The sequence below is a fragment of the Moschus berezovskii genome, chromosome 11 (genome assembly GCF_049115385.1).
Source record: "Moschus berezovskii isolate FMDL1 chromosome 11, NW_MosBer_1.0, whole genome shotgun sequence".
NCBI classification, from domain to species: domain Eukaryota; kingdom Metazoa; phylum Chordata; class Mammalia; order Artiodactyla; family Moschidae; genus Moschus; species Moschus berezovskii.
Window position 1 is genome coordinate 38302191 of NC_142470.1, and position 27287 is coordinate 38329477.

Below are 27287 nucleotides of genomic sequence, written 5' to 3' on the forward strand. Positions count from 1 at the left end.
AGGGCTTTCCTGGGAAGTAGCAATTTGGGGACTAGGAAACCTTAAATCACAACTTATACACAGGTTCAAGCATAGACAAACCCATTCTTCATGAAATTAGAGGCTCCACAGTGTCCCCTGCTCCTCATTACCTCCCCTGATCAACTTACCTTTTCAAAGAGTTTGGTGAAGAATTCTTCTTTCCCTTCACTTTGGTCTACAATTTCCTATATAAACAGACATACAGAAGGACAAGGTCATTCCCTGGACAAATGGATTCTCACTCATACACTAATGATTCATGGCCCCCAGGCCTCTGAAATCTATAAACTTGACCTTGAGCACTGCTTTAAACTTTCTACCATAGCCTTCACATACATCCCTTGTCTCTCTAACCCTCAGTGGCTTGGGGGAAGTATCAAACCATGAAAGGGGCAGAAGAAACACCAGGGAGAGAGAAATAAGAGCCTAGATGTATAACTCATGGCCAAGGGCTCTGGGCCTTCAAGACCAAGGACCTGATCAGAAGGGCAGTTCTCCTGGTACAAAAACAGCAGAATCTGAGGACTTTTAGGGTATGATAGATAACAAAATATATGTGCCATAGAGGGCTTCCCCAGCGGCTCAGTGGTAAAGAATCTGCCTGCAATGCAGGAGACAAGGAGATTCCAGTTTGATCCCTGGGTTGGGAAGATCCCCTTAAGGAGGAAATGGCAACCCACTACAATATTCCTGCCTGGAGAATTCCATGGAGAGAGGCTGCAAGTCCACAGGGTCGCAAAGAGTCGGACACAACTGAAGCAACTAAGCATGCACACGTGTGCCGTAGAGCAGGGCCTGCAGGATCTGTGGACCTCTTCCCCCTAAACCCTAAACCCTAAACCCTAAATGTGAGGGGAGGAGCCTAACCCCTGGCTTTGAGAACAGATCCAGTCAGTGCAAATCCACCTGAAAACTCACCTTAGAGAAGATGACACTGGAATTGCTGCCAATTTCACTGAGAGGGGAGAAAAGACAGACTTACTTCTTGGGGATAGCCTTGGGAACCTTTTGGCCAATACCCTCCCTCATCTTCCCAGTTCCTTAGCTAATGCACCATGCAGGCCTTGCCTGGCTCCACCTCATGCCCCACCTGCCCTTGAAGTGTGCAGTCTGGCACACAGCTCAGCACTTGGCTGTACTTCTCCACCTGCCCTGCACTCTCACCCCCTGCGTTTGCTCAGGATGAGCCCTCCAACCCCACCCCATGTGCCCTTTCCTCCCCCTGCCCTCATCTAACTACTCCCACTCACACATTAAGACTCAGAGGTCTCACAAGGCAGTGAGACCCAGGACCAAGTTAAACTATCTACACCCAAAACATGAAGGAAAAAGAACTGGATCCTAAGTATTGAAGGGCAGTCATGTCAAAACAATCCTTGGCAAAATACAGGCCTACCTCACTTCACTGTGCTTCGCTTTATTGTATTTTTCACAGATTAAAGGTTGGCAGCAACCCTGTGTTGAGCAAGTCTACGGGCGCCATTTTTCCAACAGTATTTGCTCACTGCATGTCTCTGTCACATTTTGGTAATTCTCACAATATTTCAAACTTTTCATCATTGTTATATTTGTTATGGTGATCTGTGATCAGTGTTGTTATTATTGGAAAAAGATTCTAACTCCTTGAATGCTCAGACAATAGTTGCCATTTTTTTAGCAATCAAGTATTTTTTACTTAAGGTATGCACATTGGGGTTTTTTTTTTTTGACACAATGCTATTGCACAATGCTACAATACAGTATAAACATAATTTTTATATGCACTGGAAAACCAAAAACCCCTGTGACTCTCTTTAATGAACTGTTTGCTGTATTGCAGTGGTCTGGAACTAAACCTAAGGTAGGCCTGTTATAAGTTTGGCTGGGGTGTGTGTATATGAAATTGTCTGAGCCTGATAGTTGATGACAGCCTCCCTCATCTGAACAATCCCGGTGCCTCCTGTAGGAATCACCACCTCCATGAAGCCACCCCTGGTTCCCCTAGGACCATGGGAACTTGGCTCAGATGCTTCTCCTTGATGTTCTCCTAACATCCTGGGCAAATAAACACTTGCCCCAGACAAAGTGTAACATAAATAACTGCTCACATATCTATGTCCTTTCCAGACTTTGAGCTCCTGGAGGGCAGGGCCCAGGCCTGTTCTAGCTTTTTCTCTAGCAGAGTGTTCATTTGTTAGGAGAGTAAGGAGGAAAAAGTGAAAGTGTCTCCATGCAGAGAGTTGTCCTGCTCTCGGGCTCACCCTGTCTCTCTTCTGTGTGGTCACAGAGACCCATCCTCCACCATTTTCCCCTTACTCTTCCTCCCTTGGCTCAAGTGGACACCAATGTCCGGGAGAGGCTTGGCCCTTACTAAAAGATGTGCTTCCTGGAGAAGACTCTGAGGACGAACTCAGATTCCTGGTGGGCCTCAGATGTGCAGGGCACGATCACGTATGTCCCTGGCTCCAGCCACAGTTCTTGACTCACTTCCTTCTCTGTGAGAAACGTCGCAGGGCAACTCAGGGAAGCATTTTTCCAGAAAAACTCAGAGGGCAGTTTCTTCTGGGCATCAAAGCTCTATAAATGGAGGACAGAGGGCAACAGATGAGGTGATCACCTATGGCTTGTGGTCAGGCCTGGGCACCCTGTCCAGGAGCCAGGACTAAAGTGGCCTCTGATTTGCCAAATGCCACTTGCCCTAGTGGAGGGGTGAGGAGTAGAGAGAAAATAGCAGAACACGTCCTGAGTAGGCACCTCTGCTGGAACCTTACATGAAGCTGAATACATAGGTCATTTGATCTGACTTTGTGTTAAAACAACATAATGCATAGAATGAGGTAAGGAATGTCACTGTGTCTACACGTCCACATTACAGTTGAGGGTCTGAGGCTCAGATACGTTAGGTCGTCTGCACAGAATTACCCAGCAGGTAAGAGTCTCTGCCAGGACAGGAATTCAGGGCACCTAAGCCCCAGTGTCCATGTTCTAGATCCTTCCCGATGCTGTCTCCAGGTATGCGCTACAGTTTCAAGGCTGATTATGACATGATCGTGGTCACAGGCACACACATACCACCCTCATCTCCCTCCATACTGATCGCCTGGACATTCCACACCATCTTAGGGAATATAGCCTCAGAAAAGGGAAAGAGGACAGGCCAAAATCCAGAAGACCCACTCAGAGGCCTGGTTTGTGCTTTGTTTTTACAACATATTTTTATTCTTTCTCACTCCCTCCCTCTTTTATTTCCCCCTCTGGCCCTATTTTTCTCTCTCACTTCCTCTTCCCTTGGCTCTCATGCAGGGCTATGGAGGGAGGGGTGGTCCATATGGGGATGCATACATTTGCTGATAAAGACACTACCTATCACATAAAGACATTTCCCAGGTTCCACTCAGGGATGGGGAAACAAAATGTATCTCCTGGTTATGCTTGCTTTCTTATTGAGACAATGAGAACTAGAGAATCAATCCACTGCTGTCTTTGCCCTGGTTTCCAGGAATCTCAGAACTCACTTTTACAATCAGTTGTAGCAGCTGTCCTATGTGTAGTGTGCCTGGTAGAATCAATTGCTTCCTTCTCCCTTGTCCATTTATAACGTTTTTCTCACTAGTTGAATTCTATAACTGGTTCATGGTTTTGCTCTGTTTACACTTCTTATTGTAAGTTGACCTAAATTCTATTTAGGAACAGGCTTGATATAAATAACTTTTTATTTTTAAATTAATAGGTAACTTTGGAGGCACTCAGTATTCCCTTGGGAATGAAGAAAAAAAAAAAGCACAAACTGAACTAAGACACAAATGCAAAATGGTTTCTTTATAAAAATCCTTTTACTCTAATCAGTCTAATCTAAGAAAAGTAAGTTTTTCACTCTTATTTTCTTTGGGAAACAAAATAATAGCTGCCACCCTTCAGAGGCCAGGATAGCTCAGGCCTTGTTAACTGATCCCTCTAGGCTGCCACTGGAGCTGAAACACAGAGCTATCCTTGTCCCCTGCCTGAGTTTTCTGTTTTGTTTTCCCAAGCCTTTGTCTGTTTCCTAGGCTGTGGGCTGCTAGTCTCCTGTTGTCCCCTCTGTTATGGATCTATTTTATTATGGGCTTCATAAGTCAGGCAAAATTGTGATTTATCATTCTTCCTCTGCTGTGACAGTCTGCAATATTTGCCCTAGGTATTTATGTAGAGATTTAATAAATTCTAAAATTTATTGGTTCTGCATCAGGCTCAGACCTCTCTACAGAGGCATAGGGACTTTAGGGGGTCCTTGGATAAAAAAGAACAGCAGATGTTCTGTGCTTGCACACACAGGCAGTTGGCATTATTGCCAGCCCTTTCTGGAGCTCCTTACATAAGGCTCCTGCAGTCACGGCGACCCCAGCCACAGGGGACATCACTCCCAACCAGGGCCAGTGGGCAAGTGTGTGACTCACCTGGCTCATCTGAAAAAAAAAAAAAAGAGGCCTCATTAGGTGGTGAATCCAGCTCTTTCACAAGCGCAAATTCTATTAGACGCTGATTTACAAGAAGACTCTACCCAGAGGCCACTGCCCCACCCAGAAGACTTGCTCTTCTAGTCAGTGACATTTTAATCCATCATTAGAAATTCTGGAAAAGGGTGAGGCAAGGTAAGCTTGGCTTGGGGGTAGGGGCAAGGGAAAAATTAACTGTATCAACTGTGTGACAGGTACAATGATAAGAACTATCCATAGGATCTTCTTCTGCTCCACCCTTTGCATAATTATCACTGTCCCCGTTTTACAGATGGAGAACCTGGTGTTCAAATGCAAGGAGATGGCTCGTTCTAGATCACATATTCCCAAGGGACAGAGACAGGATTTGCCCCTGTGGTGGACAAAGGAGGTGGGCAGACAGAGAGACAGACGGTAAAGAGGACAGGGAACAGGAAGAAGGACGAGACGCCGTGAGAGGCCTACTGACCCTGAAGAGGTAGAAGCCAATGGCGAGGTGAGGCTTCCGGTTGCGGTGCCTGTGTCTGGGCTTCTGGAGCAGGGACACAAGCACGCTGCAGAGCAGCCGGGACCTCCTGCCCTCCTGGGGCCTCCAGACTGACAGCAGGAACTGCGGGTTCTTCCAAAATGTGTCTGGGGCAAAACACAGCAAGGTGAGACAGGTTTCCCTAGCATCCTGCTCGCCAAGCCACAGGCAGGGGCACAGATCCAGGGCGCCTGCCTGAGACACCCACTCCAGGGCCACCTGGACAGAGCTGGGGCCTCTTCCACCACAGCTCTGTCCCTCTCCCACCCACCTCGTCCACCTCGGGAGGTGGACACACAGACCAAAGGTTACTCTCCTTGTATTAATAGCTTTGGCCCAGCACACTGCCTGGCACAGACTTTGTGTCCTGTATGTTCACTGCCTGGGCTGGTGACTGTTAACTAACTGGAGAGAAGATGCCCGTGGTGCCAGGGCAACTGCATTTCAACAGGGACCAAGCCTTAGCTTATGGGCAGCTTCAGCCTTTGGGGGTACTCTGAAGGGGAGAAAAAGTCAGAGCTGAGACCGCTGTGACCTTGCTGAGATCCTACCTCTCTAATCTTTCCTACCACAGAGATGGCTCAGTACCCCCACTGTGGAGAAAGGGATGCAGTCCCCAAACCATTCCACTTGGAGAATGCATATATGTTCATCTCTGGTACTTGATAACCTGGGAATCCTTGACTTTGCTTCTCTATCAAACTCTAAGTAAGGAGGGTCTGAGAAAGAGGAGAGTGAAAAAGTTGGCTTAAAGCTCAACATTCAGAAAACTATGATCATGCCATCTGGCCCCATCACTTCATGGCAAATAGATGGAGAAACAGTGGAAACAATGTCAGACTTCATTTTGGGGGGCTCCAAAATCACTGGATGCTGATTGCAGCCATGAAATTAAAAGACACTTGCTCCTTGGAAGGAAAGTTATGACCAACCTAGATAGCATATTAAAAAGCAGAGACATTACTTTGCCAACCAAGGTCCATCTAGTCAAGGCTATGGTTTTTCCAGTGGTCATGTATGGATGTGAGAGCTGGACTGTGAAGAAAGCTGATCACCGAAGAATTGATGCTTTTGAACTGTGGTGTTGGAGAAGACTCTTGAGAGTCCCTTGGACTGCAAGGAGATCCAACCAGTCCATTCTAAAGGAGATCAGTCCTGGGGGTGTTCATTGGAAGGACTGATGCTAAAGCTGAAACTGCAATACTTTGGCCACCTCATGCGACGAGCTGACTCACTGGAAAAGACTCTGATGCTGGGAGGGATTGGGGGCGGGAGGAGAAGGGGACGACAGAGAATGAGATGGCTGGATGGCATCACCGACTCTGTGGACATGAGTTTGAGTGAACTCCGGGAGTTGGTGATGGACAGGGAGGCCTGGCGTGCTGTGATTCATGGGGTCACGGAGAGTCGGACACGACTGAGCGACTGAACTGACTGACTGATACATACAATATAAATACTAATTTCAATCCTGCCAGTTACTGGGTTGTTACTTCAGCATATCAAAGGCCTTGTCCGCAAACCACAGAAAGATGTAACGTTTCTATTATGCACGTGCACCTGTGGCCTCCTGGTGTTGGGAAAGAGAACCCGCCCTCTAGAAAGCTGCAACCCCAACAGATGGACAGCTTGACAGGGTTCTATGCCTCTGTGCAAATTAGGACAAAGGTGTCCTGTCTTCCCGCTGGACACAGCCCAGGGCCAGCACACACAGCTCAGCCAGCAAAGCCCCTACCTCCTCAGCCAGGTGCCCCGGGCAACGGCTCTGCCCACAGCCCCGCCTTTGCCTGGAGAAGCTGCCACTTGCGCAGCGAGAGCCTCTGGCTTCCATACACAGACTCACCTCGGGGCGGCTTCATCTGGCCACCAGCAGTGCTCCCATTCTCCCATCTCCCCTCCAGCATGGTGTACGACCACTTCTGGCCCACCTCCTGAGTCAGCAGGCCTGGGCTCAGTTTACAGATGACCAGAAGCATGAAATGTGCTTTAAAGTCCCGCAGTGACATCCTGTGCAGAGGATGAAGGAAAGAAAAGAAAAGAAAGTGTAGTCGCTCAGTTGCGTCCGACTCTTTGCGACCCTGTGGACTGTAGCCCACCAGGCTCCTCTGTCCACGGGATTCTCCAGGCAAGAATACTGCCATTTCCTTCTCCAGGGGATCTTCCCAACCCAGGGATCGAACCTGGGTCTCCCACATCACAGGCAGATGCTTTACCCTTTGAGCCACCAGGGAAGCCCATGGAGATGGCATTCAGTCATCTCCAGACCAGAGGGAAGCTGCAACTAGGACCAGGCGCCCAGCCCTCTCCAGACCCAGGGCCCCATCCTCCATGCCCTCATGCAGACCCAGGAGAGTGGGGCTGGCTGGAGAAGCATGAGGGTCCATCACCACCAAGTGGTGCTACGGAGAAACCCTACTCTGTGGCTGAAAGCAGCCTCCAATAATGGCTGCCTGAGGGCAATGATCCTGTGCCACTGATGGCGGTGATAAAGCAGAATTGGGGTATTCATAGCTGTCCATTGATTTAGACATGTTCAGTGAGAATCACACAGATCTATTCCTAGTCATCTATTGATTAAATAAAAAATCTTTGCTCCTACAGGCTAATGTTATGGCCCAAGGAATGCCACCTGAACCAGCAAATACTCAGTTTACTCTCTGTAACAGGAAAGTAACAGTATTTCCAGGGTTCTTGAGTTCAATGACCTCCTTAAGAATAAGTCTGAAAAGGATTGGTAAGGCGAAAAAAGGGGCCCATGGGACAGGTTGGAAACTAATAGTAAGGGTGAGATGCGGAGGAAACGAGGAACAGGTAGGTCTCATGTCAGACACCCAGAAGCAGCAGCAGCAGCTCAGGGCGTCTGGTGGCCTTTCATAAAAAGAGGTGAGAGGCTTTGGGGAGGGGAGGGTAGTACTGCTTTGCTCTGGAGGGCACAGGTGCAGTAGAAACAAGAAACAAGTAGGTGCAAGAAATAGCAGTCAGCGAGGAGGTGGTGGCCACCCCCATGCTCTGCTCTAAGCACCCACTGAGCTCCATGCCACAGGTCTCTGCTCTTATCACAGAGACTGTGGATGTTGGATTGCCCTGCTAGGCTGTGAGCCCCTAAAGGGTCTTCTTGATCTCCTGACAGAAATGCCTGGCATATATGAGGCACCCCGTAAATGTCTGCTGAATGCGTGTGTCCTGAGTCCCTGTGTCAAATACCAGAACTCTCCATCATCATCTTTTCTCAGCAGCAGAATCTTCTCCTTGGGACTCAGTAGATCCCACATACTCGAGCTGAAAACAGAAAAGAAATGTTTTCATGGGTGGGGGGGAATGGATTACAAAGGACATGCAAGAAATTCTTCAGTAAATCCTCTACAATGGGCTTAGTCGCTCAGTCTAGGCACATCATTTACACAGAGCCAAGCTCTGGACTAGGCTCTTGACATGTTTTATTTTATTTAAGGATAACAACAACTTTACAAACTAGGGATTTTTATTGTCATTTTTGTGTGTGTGCGTACTAAGTTGCTTCAGTTGTGACCGACTCTTTTGTGTCTCTAGGAACTGTACCCCTCCAGGCTCCTCTGTCCATGGGATTCTCCAGGCAAGAATACTGGAGTGGGTTGTCATGCCCTCCTCCAGGGGATTTTCCCGACCCAGAATGAAACCCATGTTTTTATGTCTCCTGCACTGGTCAATGGGTTCTTTACCACTAACTCCACCTGAGAAGCCCCACTGTTATTTTTAGAGGTAAGGAAATTGAGGTTAAAAGAGATCAGGTCACTTGCTTGAAGCCACAAAGTTATTAAGTGTCAGAACTACCACTGGAATCTATATTGCTATTTCTTTTTTTCACAACCCGTCATTTTGGACTTTATTTCTGGCCATAAAAGAGTAAGGCTTTCATGTATCACTTCCCCACTATAAACAGCTAAGAATGGGACAAAATACACGAAATAATCATTTTTGGACATAGACATCAGGCAGCACAGAACTGTGACCCCAAGAAGAGGGAGACAAATGAAGTGAGCCCTAACTGACTAGACTCCTGCCTAAAACTAATTCCCCAGACAGTGATGCAGGGACATGGACCCTGAAAGAGCCTGGCAGTCTTGCTAAGTGGAGGAGACAGAGTCTGAAGTTCAGGGAGGACAAGGCAGCTAGAATTTTCTGGAAACAGTGCCCAAGAGAAAAGGGCTGCTTAAGGAAGGAGCTCCAGAGAACTTCATAGGGGGTCCCTTGAGTCTGTGGCTAAATTAAAATCTGTGCATACATGAAATGAAACCCTACAAGACTGGATTATACTGAGAACAATTCCCAGAGTTGACACTAGGTTGGAAATCATTTGAATTCTCACCAGCCAGGGTTAAAAGAACTTACAGAATACATGGGGTCTTTAGTAAAGAACCCAAAGATTCTACATCTTAGTAGTGAGGTCAAATTATCCCCTCAATAAAGTTTTTCTTAGATCTGTCCTAAAAGAAAACTTCAAAGTATCATTTTAATCCCTAAGCAACTAAATTTACAATGTCCAGCATCTAATAAAAAATTACTAGGGGTATGAAGAAGCAGAAAATGTGATCCGTGACCAGGAATAAAAACTGACCTAGAAATAAGAGAAATATGATTGAACTAGTCAATAAGGACATTAAAACACCTATTATAAATATGTTCCATGTTCCCAAAGATGTAAAGGGAACTACGGACATAATGAAAAGAGAAGTGAAAGATATTCTCAAATGGTATCTCTAGATTTAAAAAATATTTATTTAAAATGAAAACTACTTTGGATGAGACTAACTGCAGATTAGACACTATGGAATAAAGCCCATCACTTTATTTAATCCTTATCACACTTCTGGCTCAAAGAAGGTTGTTTAAGATCACACAGCTAACAAAGTTAATTTAACGCATCATTTTTTCTCAAAACAAGCACTTGTTTTCCTAAACATATTGATAGCAACAACATTATGATGCTATATTTCTGTAACACTTTAAAATTTATATGTATCTTTGGATGCCATTTTTCCACATAGACCCAGTCCCTCTGACAATTCTCTTTATTAAAATATAATAAATAGAGTACAGTACAACCTATCAGTAGTAAAATTCCACTTATTTTTCTGAGCCTTCAATTTTTCACCCATAAAAATGATTCAGTGATAATGCACATGAGAAAATGTTTCTGTACTCTTAAGTGATATGTGAAAGTGAAAGTCACTCAGTTGTGTCTGACTCTTTGCTACCCCATGGACTATACAGTTCATGGAATTCTCCAGACCAGAATACTGAAGTGGGTAGCCTTTCCCTTCTCCAGGGGATCTTCCCAACCCAAGGATCCAACCCAGGCCTCCTGCATTGCAGGCAGATTCTTAACCAGCTGAGCCACAATGAAAGCCCAAGAATACTGGAGTGGGTAGCCTATCCCTTCTCAAGGGGATCTTCCTGACCCAGGAGTTGAACCAGGGTCTCCTGCAGGCAGATTCTTTACCAACTGAGCTATCAAGAAAGCCCCCAAGTGATATGTAGAGTTAGGTATTATAAATCTTCATTGCCAGAGGGGAAAGGACTATAACACTTGGTCTGCCTTTCTGCCTGTGCCCTATGCCAGCCTGTAGCCTGTGAAGCCCACATACCTTTAGGGTTGATTATAGGTAGAAACAATCAAAAAGTAGGCATCTAATCAGAATGGCCAGAGGTCATTGAGTGTAATTAGAGTGTAGGGGCCAATCCTGATCCGTCTGACCCTGACTCGACAAGTCTAAGTGTATACTGACTAGAAAGAGCACTGGACTAGATGCCAAAGACGTTGCTTGAGTCATGCTGTGAGACCTCAAAGAATTCACTTACTCAAACCAGTGCATCCTGAAGGAAAACAGTCCTGAATATTCACTGGAAGGACTGATGCCGAAACTGCAGCTCCAATACTTTGGCCCCCTGACGTGAAGAACTGACTCACTGGAAAAGACCCTGATGCTGGGAAAGATTGAAGGCAGGAGGAGAAGGGGACGACAGAAGATGAGATGGTTGGATGGCATCACCGACTCAATGGACATGAGTTTGAGCAAGCTCCAGGAGTTGGTGATGGACAGGGAAGCCTGGCGTGCTGCAGTCCATGGGATCGCAAACAGTCAGACACAACTGAGCGACTGAACTGAACTGAAGCATCAATTTCTTCATAAGTAAATGGGGATGAAACCACCTACCTTATAATAGTGTTGTTTGGAGGACTCAATGAAATGATAAAAATTCAAAAAGTTTAGAACAATGCTGGCAAGCTCTCAATAAATATTAACTTTAATTATTATAATGAATGAAGTTAAAGTGTTAGTCGTTAAGTTGTGTCTGACTCTTTGCAACCCTATGGACTATAGCCCGCCAGGCTCCTTTGTCCATGGGATTCTCCAGGCAAGAACACTGGAGTGGGTAGCCATGCCCTTCTTCAGGGGATCTTCTCCACCCAGAGATCAAACCTGGGTCTCCTGCCTTACAAGCAGATTGGTCTGTATATTTAAGCATTGTATATGTATGTGTGCGTGTCTGTATAAATCACTTTGCTATACACCTGAAACTAACACAACACTGTAAATCAACTTTATTCAATTTAAAGTAATAATGATTATAAACATGAGGGATTGAACCATACAGTCTAAAAGCTTTCCTGATTCAACCTGAGACCAAAAGCGTGCACTGAAATTCATGTGCCAACAACAGACTTCTTTGCAGGCTTCACCTGCCCCATCCTCACCCCTCCCAGCCTGTCTCAGACGCTCACCTGTCACTCCAGTCTCCTCTCCACTCGATCTTCCCCCAGGGGTTCCGGAGCCTGACAAGGTACTCAGGTCCATGTCTGGTGGTCACCTGCACAAAATGAGAGCCAGTTCAAGTGGCTGGGCTGCGGGCCAGCAGCAAAGGCTGCAGATATCTGGGTGAGATTGATGCCTGCAGCTGAGACCTTGACATGAACTGCCAAAGGCCTTAGGAGCTGGCAGAGGAGAAAATGGCTCTGCTGTTTTACTCGCTGTGAGACCTAAGGCAAGTTACTTAACTTCTCTGTGTCTGTTTCCTGATCTGTGAAAAGAAGTTAATGGTCACATCTATTGCATGAGTTGAACATCAAAGATCTGTCTACTGAGAATCTGTCAATGTGATCTAATCTATAAAAAGGGCCTTTTCAGGTATAATTAAGTTAAGGGTTTTGAGACAAAATCACCCTGGATTAGTGTGGGTCCTAAATTCAATGACAAATGTCCTTACAGAAGAGAAAGGGGAAGACAGAGGAGAAGGGCATGTGAAGATGGAGGCAAAGACTGGAGCTATGCGTTTGAATTTAGGGAAAGCTGGAGACACCCTGAGTGGGAGGAGGTACAGAAGGATTCTCCCCAAGCCATCAGAGGGAAGATGGTACTAAGTACACTTGGATTTCAGACATCTGGCTTTAGAAAACACTGTGAAAAATACATTTCTCTTGCTTTACATATCCCAATTTCTTACTAATGTACCTACTCATAGGACTGTTGTGAGCATTGAGTTAACACTGGTAAAGCAGTTAAGACTGTATCACACACTAAGTGCTGAATTTTGTTAAATAAATATAAAATCATAAAAATAAATATTTTAAAGTATAAATTTTGTTATCTAAATATGAAAAGTTCATAACCAAATATGATTGATGGAGATCTAGGAGATAGAAGTCAGGTGTAAATGGAGTTGAAAAAATCTGAACCAGAGTTAAAGGGAATTGAAGGACTTTGGGGAAGTCACATCCTCTACAGAATAGCAGAAGTTCTAAGATTCAACCTGCTGATTCCTTATCTCCATGCTCTGCTCCTGCTGCTCTCTCCATTAGGAAGGCCCTTCTCCCCTGACACAAATCTACCCATCTTTTAGGGCCAACTCAAGGCCACCTACCCTATAAAGCCTTTTCTGACTTCCCTCCAACCCAACCAGATAAATGTTCTCTCCTACCTCTAAACCCCAGAAGACATTCATCATTGCTTCCTTCTTTCAGCTTCTACTTTGCTTCCCTATAGATTTCAAATATGATTTGTCTCCATAATTGATGGTAAGCTCTTTGTAGATAGGGTCCCTGTCTGGTTCATCTTCCTCTCAATGTTTAATAAAGCTCAAAAGTTAGACAGCAATGGAAGGAAACTGGAAGATTGTTGAAAAGGAGCATGTGGGAAAGAAGCAGGAATTTGAAGGGAAACCCCAGATAGAAAAGTTATCATTTAGCAGCCCAGGGCAAAGCAAAGCTCAAGAAATGGTTATGAGACACAAGAGGGCTATGTGTATGCTTGGTCACTCACTCATATCCGACTCTTTGCAGTCCCATGGACTGTAGCCCATGAGGCTCCTCTGTCCATGGGATTTTCCAGACAAGAGTACTGGAGTGGGTTGCCATTTCCTTCTCCAGGGGATCTTCCCAACCCAGGGATCGAACCTACAGCTCCTGTGTCTTCTGCATTGCAGGCAGATTCTTTTACCCACTGAGCCATCAGGGCTAGACAGCCGATTGGCCAGGGCTGCTCCATGGCAAGAGAGACTGGGATGATACTTGGAGGTGGCAAAGCCTGACCCCACCATTTCACCCGAGAAAAGTGGCACTGAGGTCTGGGGAGCCCACCACCTGCTTCGGCAGGCCCACCAGAGAATTGACCCCTAGACTGGGCACAGATAGAAACATTCACCAAGAAGAGGTAAGGCATTGGGAAGAAGCCCGGGACAGAAGGGAGTCAGAGGGGCCGGGTTCCACTCACCTTCCTGATGCCTGTGAGTGTATAGGCATGGCCGTCCACCAGCCCGTTCTCCAGCACCCGCTCCTTCTGCAGAGACAGAGAACTGTCAGTGCTCTGTGGGGTGCAGCTAACCTGGAAGTCGGGGGAACCTTTATGGGAAGGGTTGGGAGAGACCTATGTGGTCTTTCCCTACAGTTTTCAAAGCTCTTCAGCACCCACAGTCTCATCTGAGCCTTTGAAGAAGTCAGGATGCCATTCTTCGGTGATTAGCACCCTGCTTTCCAGAGGGCAACTCAACTCAGAGCTGCTAAGTCATGTGAGGTGACACGATGGTCAATAGTGCAGGCAGGGCTAAACTGAGGACTTCCTACTCCAGTTCCGGGTTCTTGTTTGTTATGAAATCAGACAGTGATAGCTAGCAGAGCCGGTAAACTGCCTTGCATGTAGTTGACACTCAAGAAATGTTAGCTCCCTTCTCTGCACATCATCTGTGTTCTACGGGGTTCTTGCCTGTCCCGGGGGCTCAGCTCTGCTCGTTTAGTTTGAACATCAGGACTCTGGGTGCGGGAGTTGAAGGAGTCTGGGGCATACAATGAGGCAAGAGCAACAGCTGGTGGGTGAAGGGAAGGGGACCAGGGAGGAGGCACAGCCCAGTCTCACCCCGCAGTGGGTCTGGCAGCCAATCAGGGTTCGACTGTAGGTGGCTCGGGTTAGGACGTCCCAGAGGTTGTCAGGGGCTTCTGCCAGGTTGATGGTCATTGTCACCCCTCCGGTGAAGTCCACAAGGGCTTCAGACACCTGTCCACGCTGTAAGTCTTCATAGGAGCCAGAGAGCCTGCCCAGGAAAGGAACAGATGTGAGAGAAAGAAGGGTGTTTCTACTGTACACAGGACAGTCCAAACAAGTCTGAAAAACCCCCTGCTTGGTTATTCCCAGGGCATGTGTCTGCTATCCCTTCCTCCCATCCCAGGGGCATAAAAGAAATACATACTCAGTTTCTATCCCTACTACACAAGTCCATCCACCAGGGAAAGGTAAGACTCCAGAAAGGTTGTTCTGATGGGGTGACCCTTACATAAGAGACCCTGAATGTGTCACTTCTATATTTGCTGAACTATGCCTCAGTATCCCACTTGATAAGCTTCCCCTGCCTCCTCTTGCCCTCCCTCAATGTTGATGAGAGAGAGACAGAGGGGGAGGGAAGGGCCAGGAAGGAAAGGGGAAAGGTTTGTGCAGTTGTCTTACTTAGCATAGGCCTTTTCCAGGAGAGCTCCCCAGAACAAGTTCTTGTAGGTGGAAGAGACGAAGACCAGCTGGCCAGCTTCATTCACAGGTAGTCGGTCATCCACCACAACCGGAACCCACTTTCCAAAGTGCCAGAACTGGAAGGAGAAAAGGCCACGGAGGATGGTTAGCCCAGGGAGCAGAGACATGACTCTTCCAGAACCCTCTTTCCTATGGCCTCCTCCAGGCTGGGGCAGCCAGAGGACACTCACCCAGAATTGGAAGATCCCAGCATACTGCTCCGTGAAACTCTGATTCAGGGGAACAACGCGACTCAGGATGTCCTGGTGCAAACTCAGAGCTTGCAAAGCCGCCAAGAACCAGCAGTCACCTAAGCCAGAGAGCACACGGGATCCACGTGAATCTGCTGGACACACATGCGAAGACCGCAAGTGTGTGCATGGAGGTACTGTACAGGCCTGCACAAGCTACCAGTGTCCACGTGAATCTCCTGAGGACTAACTGCAGGCAAGAAATGCCTGGTCCCAGTTGCTATCCTCTCTGGACTTGTGGCCTAGTTTAAAAGAAGGGAATTCTGTATCAGAGAGAAAGATGGTGAGTGAGAAGAGCAAGGGGTAGGGAACATTATCTGGAAATCAGACTTGACACCAAGAACCGAACCATATTCCTAGACTAGCTTTTAAGCTTCCCATATGCCCCGACATCAGGAACTGGGACCCAAACCCAACCAAACTTTTCTAAATCCTGCTTCTGTAACTGATTTATGCACTTTTGAGAAAACTTCAGCCCTCCTGAACTCCATTTCTCTGTCTGTGAAATGGGTATGACTACACATGTGCCTTCCCTCATGGCTAAGGGTTTTTCCTCTTCCTCTAAAAAGGAAGTTGGGTTGAAGATAGGCCTGTCCAGATCCGAAAGCATCTAGTGACTGGTAATGCCAAGAAGGACTCACCACAGCAACTACGGTAGAGTGAGTCCATTTTCCCAAGATGAAACCCAGACCTGGAAACCGGTTAGGGAGGAGGATCGTTAGGCAAGGTGTGGCGTTCCCACGCGTCCTCAGAGGACCAGCTGCGATCGTTCTCCCAGAAAATGACAGCATGTCAAGATGGAGCTCAGGGTGGCCATTTCCTCTCTTGGAATCTCTCGAACCCCCTCCTCCCCACCCAACTCTGCCTTGGCTGGGCTGGGCTGGCAGGTGCCAGGTGTGTCTCAGGACTGTGCAGACTTACCTACCAATCCCTGGCACAGATCCAGCCGTTTGGCCTTGGCAGAATAGAAAAGGGGGTTGCTGTGCAGCTCCTGCAGGAACAGACAGAAATATCCTTCTGATGGAGAACAAAGAAACCCCTGGAGCTACAGTGACCATAGTTTCCCATGTCCCTGAACTAGACTTCTGGGCACATAGATACAGTACATATGTGAAATTAGGGCTACTTCGGGATTCTGCCCACTGTATTTCTCATTCCTTCTTGCTGCTTGTGTTAAGTCAGAGTGCTGGAGAACCCTGGGTAGATAGTGAGAAGTAGCACTTGTCCCTAAAATGCCTTTTCTTGGAGTACCTGTGACAAATGGAAGCATCTGCTTTCCAGGCTGTTCTCATTTTTCCTAGAGATCTTCTCATTCCCATTAGTCTCCCTGCTTCTCTTCCTTCCCACCCCCAACCCCCAGTCTAAGGGGTCTCTTTGGCTTCCATGCTGAGATGCAGGCAGGGGTGGGGTCAAGGGGAGAGTGGGGGATGGTCTCTGCTCCACGGCACACCCTAAATCCCTCTGTCTTTTCCCGGGCACCCTGCCACAAGGTCTCCCAGCAAACGGGAGACTGGGCACCACACCACAAGGTCAGGTGCATAACAGACTCGCTACCTCAGCAGTGCCCTAGATTCTCTAGGAGAAGGAGAGTCTTGGCTGTCATCTAGTGTAGGAGGTTTACTGGGGAATTTACACACAGAGGGACTTGGTAAGTCTGGGGTTGCAGGCTCTGATGCAGTTGACTGATATGGGACAGAAAAGGGGAGGATTTGTAGCCTGGAGTGACTTTGTTCTGTTCACCAGCCATCTTCAACTTGTTGACCAAGTTTGGGGGAGCTGGGTTGCCTTTCAACACATTAAGAAGTTGCCTTTTAAAGGAACTGTTGATGCATTTCACAAAGAGAACACTTTTGTAAAGTGATCAGTAGCTTCTTCACCTAGGTGTTTCATGAGCCAGATTTGGAGAGGGGAGTATTAAACTTCCTCTCTGATGGATGGTATTGGTCAGTCAGATGGAGCCAAGCAGTACACTGAGATATATTTCTGGCTGTGGCTGTTCCCTATACTTCAGGGCAGGGGGTAAGGGAGTGCTTAGACCCCTTTCAGGATCACCTCGGATTTTCTCTGGAAAATGGGAATGTGGGGACTTCCCTAGAGACCTTCACATGGGGATCAACGACAGTGAGTAAGCCCGGAGCCCTGGGAAGACGGTCTGGGTGCACACTGCGCATGGGGTCCGGAGGCCCCTTACCGGAGGCCGCCTCCACCGCAGGCGGCTCGGCAGCTTCCGCAGCAGGGGCCCGCTGCCGATGGAGCTCAGGGCGGCCGGGAAGCTCTTGTCCTCAAAGAGACAGCCGTCCCTCAGGCACCTTTCCTTCTGGGCCTCGTAGTCCTGTCTGGGGAGCTGCGAAAAATCGCCCATTGATTCCTCACGCCCCAGCTTCCAGTTTCTGCAGACAGGAAACCACACGGCCATGGCCGGGACCACACAGACCCCAGGGCCCTCTGGACGGTCTTCAGCGCCTGAAACAGAGAACAGAGGGTGCCCAGTGTCCTCACGTTCTGTTGAGGCTTTGCCAGGCCTCCCGGAAGGAAGAGGAAGATGGAGGGAACGTGCTGGTGGTGCAGGCGAGGTGGGGGTGCGGGGGAGGCTATGAGAACAGGACTGAAGCACTTGGTTTATGCTCATCCCAGATAGTGGGGGACCTGCAGCACTGTTTGTTTAAGTGTTGGGGTTCCTGGTGGGAGGTCCAGGCTCCCACAGGGAGTCCTGTGGGAAAGGAGGGTCTCCCCAGTCTCAGGGCTGAGTCCTGGGCCCCTGACTGTGCCAGCATCACAGGGATACTCCCGCTTAGTGGGGGCACGGGGAGGAGAGCAGCAGGAGTGACAACTCCGTTCATGGACTTGGGGCCCGGTGCTACACCTGGAGGTGGCAGTGGCTGCCCCTTCTCTGCCCCGCAGGGAGTCAGAGCTCTCACTCAGCCCTCTGCCTGCTCCCATGTCCTCCTCCATCTTCCCTGAAAAACCATGTCTCTTGCTTTCCTCCCTTTTCACTCTCTTCAAAACTACTTCCTTGACAACATTTTTGGCAATGTGAAAAAAAAATCACACGTGTGAAGTGGCAAAGGCCAAGTTGCCTGAACCTAGCCTTTCACTCTTTCTTCTTATTGGTAGAATTCCAGTTTTGGCTGCCCAGCCGCAAAACTTGATTTCCCTGGGCTTCTTGACAGACAAGATGGCCACCACAGCACCTGGCTCACAAAGTGGCTGTGGACGTCTATTGGATGGAGCTTTTGGAAAAGCTATAACTTCACTAATAAAAAAAGATAGTCTCAGGACTTCCCTGGTGGTCCAGTGGTTAAGAGTCTGCCTTCCAATACGGGGTTTGATCCCTGGTCCCGGAACTAGGATCCCATATGCTACAACTGAGCCCACACACTGCAACTACTGAGCCCAGGCTCTCTGGAGCCCATGGGTAATGAGGAGCCCATGCACCACAATGAAAGATTCCACATGATGTGATTAAGACCCGATGCAGCCAAAAATAAAAAAATATTTTTAGAAAACGCCTCAATGGTCGCTATTTTTTACTTCCTCCCTCTCCCTTTTCTGGAAGGTGGATGTGATGCCTAGAGATGGAGCAGCTGTCTTGAAAGCATTAGTGAACAGCTGCACGCTAGCAGGAGTCTGGATCTCAGTGACTGCTTTGAACAAAGGCACCAGCTTTGGGTGGTTTGCGTCTAGATGTCTTCTTACATGAGAAGGATAAAACTTTGGCTTACTTAAGCCATGGTAATACCCAGACTCTATAAGGTTCTTTATGTCAGCCACCGTCCAGATATGCCTGCTTCATGCATTTGGTTGAATAAGATGCTTCAACCATAGCATTCTCAACAGGTACCCGATGGCATATTAAATTTTACATGTATTTTTTAGGGGGTCAGTGGGTCCCTCCTTTGAAGCTAATCCATGAATTTCATATTAAGAGCTCTGCAAGCCATAGGCCCTACCAATCTAAATATTCTAGCATATCCTTGGATCTCCTGCATCTATTTTTGTGCAGTTGTGATTGGTTAAGTCAGTGATTTTATGGCCCCTAATATTCGCATTCTTATCTACTTAGAAAAAAAAATGTCAAAACCAGAATAATATGCCTGGAAAAACATGTTGTCTAGTATTTCCCAAAATTACTTTATCTGTGGGGTTCTTTCTTCATATGAAAGAAACCCCACAGAAACTCAAGGGTGGAGACTTGAGCTTGCAGCTTGGACCCCAGTGCATATTTGCAAAGTTTCTCATTGTATGGTTTGAAAATCTTTAGCCTTTTCTTATCTGCCTCATTTTTCAGGTGTTAAAACTGAAACCTGTTCACCCATTCACTCAACAAAAATTTTGTTGGAAACTTGTCATTTGCCAGGCTTGAGCCAGAAACCATTCTCCAGAGATGGTCCCCATCTTCATGGCTCCGACAGTCTAGTGGGGGATTAAATGACCTTTCCAGTTGCACGAGGAAATTGAATCAAAGCCCAACCCAGAACTCAGGACCCAGGACTCTGATTCCTATTACAGTGCTCAAGCCTCGATGCCAGGAACTCACATTTGTGTGAAGTATAGCCCTTGGGACAGAATGTATTTGCACTAAAAGCCACCTACACACAGTCAAATGAAGTCTGAGTATTCCCTCACAGCTACAGAAGTGAACTGAGGGCCCTCTTCATTTGTCAAGATCTTACCCATCCTCCAAAATCCAACTTGATCCCTCCTCCAGGAAGCCTTCTTTGAATGTCCAGCCTTCACTGAGCTTCCCTCATCCTGATTACCTTCTGCCCCCTACTGTAGAGGAATCCCTACTGCCCTCTACTTGGTGCTTCTCAAATTATCATTCATGAAAGACCTGTATTCTTTTATTTCCAATTTGTCACAGAAATCTAATTAAAATAAATTAATAGAAACAGAAAATTTTAAAGGATAATACAAAATGCAAGCCCTCCTTTTAAAAAGAAAATTCAGATTCAACAGAAATATTTTTTTTTGGTCAATTGCTATGAAAGTTTCTAAACACTGACCTTTGTTTTACACTTAGATCATCATGCATTAATGGTGACCTGTTTGCAGAATGGCCTTGTCCTTGGACCCCACTGTGGGCTCTGCACTGAGTGGTTCAGGCACTGAAACCTCTCCTGCCTGATACCAGTCTTTTATCCCCCAAGGGGTTAATGCTGGTGCAATTCTGTTAGCCTCACACCCTCACCTCTCTCTGAGGTTAGGACACTCTGATTCCTGAAAATTCTTATTTGTCACAGTTGCTGGCACACCTCCTGGGGGAAGACGCAATCCTCTCCTGAACCTGGGTGAGAGGGACCCAAAAGCAATTAGTCTGGGCTTGTGTTTCCCCGTGCTTTTTCCTTCCTGGTATGGACTATCAGGCAAAGCTTCCACAGCCCACCTCCTTCCCAACAAGTTTCTGCCACCATTTACATTTGTAAACATCAGGCACCTAAAGGCAAGGTCTTACTTTTTTGTCCTTCACGCACGAACAGCCATCCTTCACTGCTTGTGACATGACAAATGGTAGTGGGTCCCTTGGCTTCAGCACCTAGCCCAGGGTCATGACCTCCTCACCAAGTGCTGACTCACACTCAGTTTCCTCTCTGGGCCTGAAAACATTGCATCTCAACGCAAGCCTCGGTGTCTTGTGGGGCTCAGAGAACAACAATGCCCTTCACAGGGTACTCCTGCTCTAAATTTTGGGATGAGGCAACATACATTTATATCTTTAAAGAAGTATTCCTAAGTCACCTTCAGGAGAGTCTAGACCTACATGTGGCTTGTTGGAAATTCTTGTGTGTCTTCCACGTATAACAAGCTGTTCAAGAAACTGGCTTATTCCCAGATTGCCACAGCTCTCCACAAAGGGCCAAATGGGTCTCGGTCATATTTGGAAATGCACTTCGACCATTGTGAGTGAGCAGTGTTGGAGCAGCCCAGTAAAACAAGATCATGCAAATGAACAGAGGCTTGCTAACCAGGGCACAGATATTAGCCAGCGAAGCCTAAAGACATACTGTCTGGCCTGAGCGCTTCCTTGGCTCCCCAGAGGGAGCTGGACCTCTCCATCACATTCTCCAGGTCAGGATCCATTTGAACTCAGCAAATCAGTCAGAACCTCAATCTCCACCTTGCCTTATTGGCTATACCTGCCTTCTCTGCAGATGTTGGGGGTAAGAGAGAGCTTTATGATGGGGAGGGAGATTCCTGGTGCCCACGATCCCAAAGAGGCCTTAGAACAATAACTGGAGCAGCAGCACCAGGGGAGACTGGTCTCTTCCATGCCTTGGGTCCCTGCCCTGATGTTCATTCAGATGTTTACTGAGGACCTACTGTGTGTAGGCACAGCGCCATGTCACGTACATACATGTAGTTGTTGACCCACCAGTAAGGGTAGAGTCAGGGCTCTGAAAAGGAAATGAAATAAGTACATCCCTGCTCACAGGTACTGTGGACCTGCAGAATCCTCCTATGGGATGACTGATTCCCAGAGAGTTCTGGCATCTCGCCACAGCCCACTGAGTTATCTGAGTAAAACTGGAATAGAAACCTAGGCTCCTTGTGCAATGGCTCTGTCTACATGATAAAAAACATCGGATTGAAAAAATGATCAATTCCATTCTCTTGACAGTTGGAAAAAAAGAACAAGACTAAGAATCAGCCCTGCCTGATTTATCTTGGGCAAAGTTATCTTTCTTTTGTGTAACGGGCATTGTACAGTGTTCATGGTGTGCCAGATTTGGAATTAGAAAACCCAGAGGTGGTTGGGTTTGCTACCTCTTACCGTGCGGCCACGGGCAAACACTTTACCATCTCCCAGCTGTCTGGCTTACCTGTAAAATGGAGATGACATACCCTGTGCCCACTCTCAGGACTCAAAGAGACAACGATGTGAAGTGACTTGAAAAAACTCTAAAGCAGGGGATGGCATCCTGTGATCCATGGGTCAAATCTGGCCCACCATTGGTTTTTGTAAACAAAGCTTTACTGAAACACAGCCATGCTTACCCATTTATGTATTCATGGCTGCTTTTGCAACATACAACAGCACTGTTGAATAGTTGAAACAGAGATCATATGACCCGCAAGTAAAAATATTTAAGGCCTAGCCCTTTCCCTTGTAGCTCAATCGGAAAATAATCTGCCTGCAATGCAGGAGACCTGGTTTGATTCCTAAGTCAGGAAGAGCCCCTGGAGAAGGAAATGGCAACCCACTCCAGTATTCTTGCCTGGAGAATTCCATGGACAGAGGAGCCTGCCAGGCTACAGTCCATGGGGTCACAAGAGTCGGACACGACTTAGTGACTAAACCACCACAGCCCTTTACAGAGAAGTCTGCCTTAAAGCACTATCTAACCCAGATGGATGTTTCTACATGCGCTAGGCACAGGGGTAAACTCCAAGGAGGAATTCACAGAATAAAATGTGGTTAATTGAATTCATCACTGAGAATTTATCTTAATGCAACAGAATTTTATCTCTAATTGATTCATTGTTGTTGTTTTTTTAACAGACTCTTAACATTTTGAGTTACATTTGTGCCTCAAAAAGACTTAGAGATATGGCTTGCCATTTCTCTCTGCTAAAGTCGGGTGTCTAATACATTTTTTACAGGTGATGACATCAGGCATTCCTGAGCAGATTTCAGGTGGCTCTGTGGGTACTGATGACGAATAGGAAAACCCATATCTCTATGTATAGATCATGACTGGTTCATGAAAGGGGAAATGATTTTACAAAATTAATGGTTGGAAAGGATCTTGAAAGTTTTTACCATTTAGACATCTGTCTGCATTTAGATTGCATTTTTAATAGAAAATCCCAAGACTTTGTCTTTCAGGAAACAATAAGGAACACAGTCCAACTATGAACTATTTTGAAGGCAAGAATAAGATTTGTTTCCTGGATTTGCAGAGCCCAGTCATGAATAAAGAAATGGTTGATATGTGTTTGCTGACCAGCTGCCTGAATGAATGAATCGATGTTTCATTTTTAAAATGTAACGAATCATAAGATCTGCTCTCCCCACCCCTCCTAGTATGAAGCTGAAGGAGAAAAGGACGGGAAAACTTTTTGTGAGATATCAACCGTGTGACTGCTCTTCTGTTTTTCTGATCACATCCCTGGGACTGGTTTAGGCTGAGATTTGGTTTCAGTGGCCTCCCTAACAGCACCCCTTCTCATCCAGGTTGGCTGTAGGGGGTGGTATGTGGGATCTAAAGCAAAGTGCCCTGAGGCACAAAGTAAAATCAAGGGCAGCTTCGAAAAGCAAAGGAGTCTCCATAGCAACCAGGCACCTGGAGAGGACGCTGGGTTTGGGGTTGGTGGGGAGAAAAGGCAGGAAGCTCCCCACCTTCACTGGTAATGCTGGGGTGATTACATGCCTATGTGAAGATATAAGAACTTGACTGATGGAGTTCCCTCCCCACTCTCAGCTGCCTCATCTTCCATCTGAATCCATGAGACACTACACTGCCACAGATCTTTGTAGAAGTGCAGACACCCCCAGAATGGGAGTGTACACCCTAAGTTGCCAAGTAACTTTCCACGGGCTTAAGAGCCTTCACTTGGCCCCTGCAGAAGGCAGACCCTGATATCAGTCACTCTTTGCAGCTGAACTGAACATCAGGCTAGAAGGAACTTGGTGTCCTGCCTTTCAGTGCTCCTGAGCAGCAGTTCCAGTGGCTCTAGCTGCCCAGACTCACTAGGGTAAGCCCTGAGGCATCTTTTTCGCACATCTATTTTTTTTACTTTCTTACAGGCTCTCGGACTGGAACCTCAGAGAGGTCACGCTCTTGCCCTCTTGCCTGCTTCTGCTCTTAGAGTTCCCACCCTAGGAGACAGCAGCACCCTGGTCTTAGAGCCATTCCCTACTCTGATTTCTCCACCATCTCCCACACTTTTGAAGAATCAACCTTTTTGATCTTTCTTCCTTCTGGACATTTCAAAACACATCTCAATAGGAAGGAGTTTTAAAACAGATGTAAATGAGTTCTTTTTTGTTTTCAGAAGTATTTGCATCTGAAGAGAATCACAGGCTTTGAACTGCATTATTTGACTAAATAAAAATAGATTTCCTTCCCCTCCCCCATACAGAGGGTGGCCTCAAACCCACATGGTCAGGCTCTCGGGGTTTGGGCCTCTTTCTGGGTAAACAACCCACAGCACACACCCTCTGCTCTATCCCAACACACCTTTCAGCCGCACACAAACACAAGATGTGTCTTGCCCTCTCTGGTTCAAATTGCATCCATTCTTCAAAGCTCAGTTCATTTCCCCTCAACCACAAAAGCCTTCTCTGGCCCTCCAGCACATTTTTGCTTCTCCTTACAGCTGAGTTACCTGACAGATGCACAGATTTTTTACACCTCAGGAAAGGTATTCTCAGGACCTCTGAGCTTGGGTGACTGTATGAGAAGGAGACTGTTGTAAAAGGAGCAGCCATGAAAGAACAACCCCGAATCTGTTATGACCTGGGAGGGGAGGATGATGCTGAGTAACAGCACTTCCTGCCCCAAAAATCCTTGGTCCTGGACTCGAGAAATGGATGGCCTCCCATCTCAGGCTATGATTAGCACTACTCCAGAAAACCACGCTATGCAGTTAGACACCGGCAACACTTTGGAAAAAGGAAGTCAATCAAAAACATCTTTAGGGGGACTCCCCTGGCTGTCCAGTGGTTAAGAATCTGCACTGCCATTGCAGGGGGCACGGGTTTAATCCCTGGTTAGGGAACTAAGATCCCACATGCTACACAGTGTAGCCAAAAACAAACAAATAAAAATAAATTTAAAATAACAATCATTTGGGAAAAAATCTTTTTGGGAAAACTATCTGGCAGTCAGTACTAAAGGCAAACATATATACATCCTCTGATACAGTAATCCCTGGGTATTATCTAATATAAATGCTTGGACTTGTATACCACAAAACATGTACAAGGAAATTCATAACAGCAATATTCAAGATAGCCCTGAACTGAGAACTCCCCACAAGGCCATGAACATGGATAAATAATACTGGGGAATGAGAGTGAACAGCCATGAACTACACCCAACCCTACAGATGAAATTTACAAACTCAGTACAGAGTGAAAACATCCAGACACGGAAACTCTATGATTCCATTTACATAACTTCCCAAAAAGGTGAAACCAGTCTATGCGTTAGAGATCAGCTTAGTGGTTACCCTCGAGGTGGAGAGGTTTGTCCCCAAAACAGTTGTGCAGTTAATAGTTATATCAATTCTATTCCTTCCTACTGATTGTTGCAATGGTCAGTAGAGAGATTTACAGTGGAAATTAAAAAGCGATAGATTCAACTTGTTAACCAAGTCTTTATTAGACTCCTCTCCATGGGCCCTCAATGGCAGGGGTGCAGGATAAATCAGAATTTCTGCCCTCAACTACGTCACAGGCCCAGTGAGAGGGCTGTCTTCTCTTCCCTGTGAAGCTCACCCTGTGTAATGGTCAGTACCCAGCCCACCCAAGAATCCTCACTCTCCAAAGTTAGAGATACCCTCCCACCCTGCCAGGTCCAGAAGATCACCCCAGACTGAGACACTTAGGTCCACTTCACTAGCTCAAAGTTAGAATCACAGTTCTAGCCCCGAGCTCCTATAGACTGGACCTGGCATGTCTGGAACAAAAATGTTTAACCAGTATCCAGTCTGTCTCACTCACGCAAGCAGTATCTCCCTCTGCCTTCACAGGACAGACTTACACGATGAGCTGAGAGCTAACCACCTCCCTCCACAGCCATCGCCAGCCTCCGATGCCTAGAAGCCAGCAAAATGCTTCAGCATTGTGATTTCTAGATTTCTCGTCTAAGCCAAGGCCACCCTTTAGCACCACACTGATACCTATCACATGAGGGACCATTTCACTCTTGCAGAAGCTGAGCATCATCATCAGTGTTTCTTCTCATCTGATTTCACAGAGGATATCAAGCCAACCTCGCTTCCTATTAGCACCCAGAGAGCATCCTGCCTCCCGGAACACCAGACCCCACAAGGCCCCAGGCCCTTTCCGGCCCCATCCTCAAATCGAGCAGGCTCAGAAGATCCCTGGAAGGGCCTGAGCCCTGGGAAATGACAGCAACTCCCAGCATTGCTAACTCTACCAAATTACCATGGATGGAAATCAGAGCTGGAGGGACCCCAGGAATCATCCAGGTCCAAAGACCCCCTGATCTGAATGAGGAGACAGAGCCCAAAGGGCTGAAGTCTACTGTTCTTGGTTACACGGGTGAGCAGACACAAAGCTGAGAACACAATTCAGATCTCCAGATGCCAGGGCTCTGCCTATAGAGACACTCTGACCTGCAAAGTTCATATCAGGAAAAGCCACTACGTCTCCTTTTCTGAACCCAGACCTCACAGAGAACCCGAGGGGCTCTAGGCTAAATTGGACCCACCTTGAAGCCACAGAAATTTACCTGCACAGGAGATTTTGTTTCTTTGAGCAACTGGACAGGCTCTAATCCCAATGCAGATAGAACCCAGCTGCCAGAGATAGTTCCTTATGTAAGGTCCTTTCTAGGCACAGGTCTTGGGCTGAGTCTGAGTTCCCGCCTCCTGGAGCCTTGGCTCCTCCCCACCCTGCTCCTTCCCCCTCCCCGCCAACTTCTCTGAAAGGGCGGGGAATGCCCAGGGCTTTGTGATGTTATCACACAAATCCAATCATTTTCTTGAGCTAACAGAGGAACAGAACATGTTCCAGTAATGCCTTGAGAAGGGTTAGTCATCTTCTCACTTCCAGTCTCGGGAGGGTATGTGACGATATGACTTAGAGCATTATTTCATTGCAGGAAATAACACAATTCTTATTTTCTTTTCTGGTCTTCAGGGTTTGATGCCGCAACCAGGGATATTTCCTGCTGAGGAGAAATGTTGTGACTCCTTTTTGCTATTGAAAGAGCCCCCTTCCCTTCCCAAATCTACTCCCAAGTCCCACCAGCCTGCCAATTTGATCTTCATGGTTTTGACTACTCAAAGCTAGAAATGGTGACCCCTGTTGATT

General features: G+C 47.0%; 1 protein-coding gene across 1 annotated transcript in view; it reads right to left on the reverse strand.

Annotated features, from left to right (window-relative positions):
* CAPN14 (calpain 14) overlaps positions 1-26819 on the reverse strand; it is a 39084-nt gene extending 12265 nt beyond the window's left edge. The window contains exons 1-14 of the mRNA XM_055400811.2: positions 26704-26819; positions 17472-17743; positions 16202-16271; positions 15221-15339; positions 14970-15106; positions 14385-14559; positions 13746-13811; positions 11762-11847; positions 8203-8277; positions 6842-7005; positions 4942-5105; positions 2372-2577; positions 940-976; positions 150-206 (exon numbers count right to left, since the gene is read on the reverse strand). Of these exons, the coding sequence (XP_055256786.2) occupies positions 150-206; positions 940-976; positions 2372-2577; positions 4942-5105; positions 6842-7005; positions 8203-8277; positions 11762-11847; positions 13746-13811; positions 14385-14559; positions 14970-15106; positions 15221-15339; positions 16202-16271; positions 17472-17696 (1581 nt within the window). The 5' untranslated portion in view covers positions 17697-17743; positions 26704-26819. The remainder of the gene's footprint in view (positions 1-149; positions 207-939; positions 977-2371; positions 2578-4941; positions 5106-6841; positions 7006-8202; positions 8278-11761; positions 11848-13745; positions 13812-14384; positions 14560-14969; positions 15107-15220; positions 15340-16201; positions 16272-17471; positions 17744-26703) is intronic.
* Positions 26820-27287: the final 468 nt, after the last annotated feature.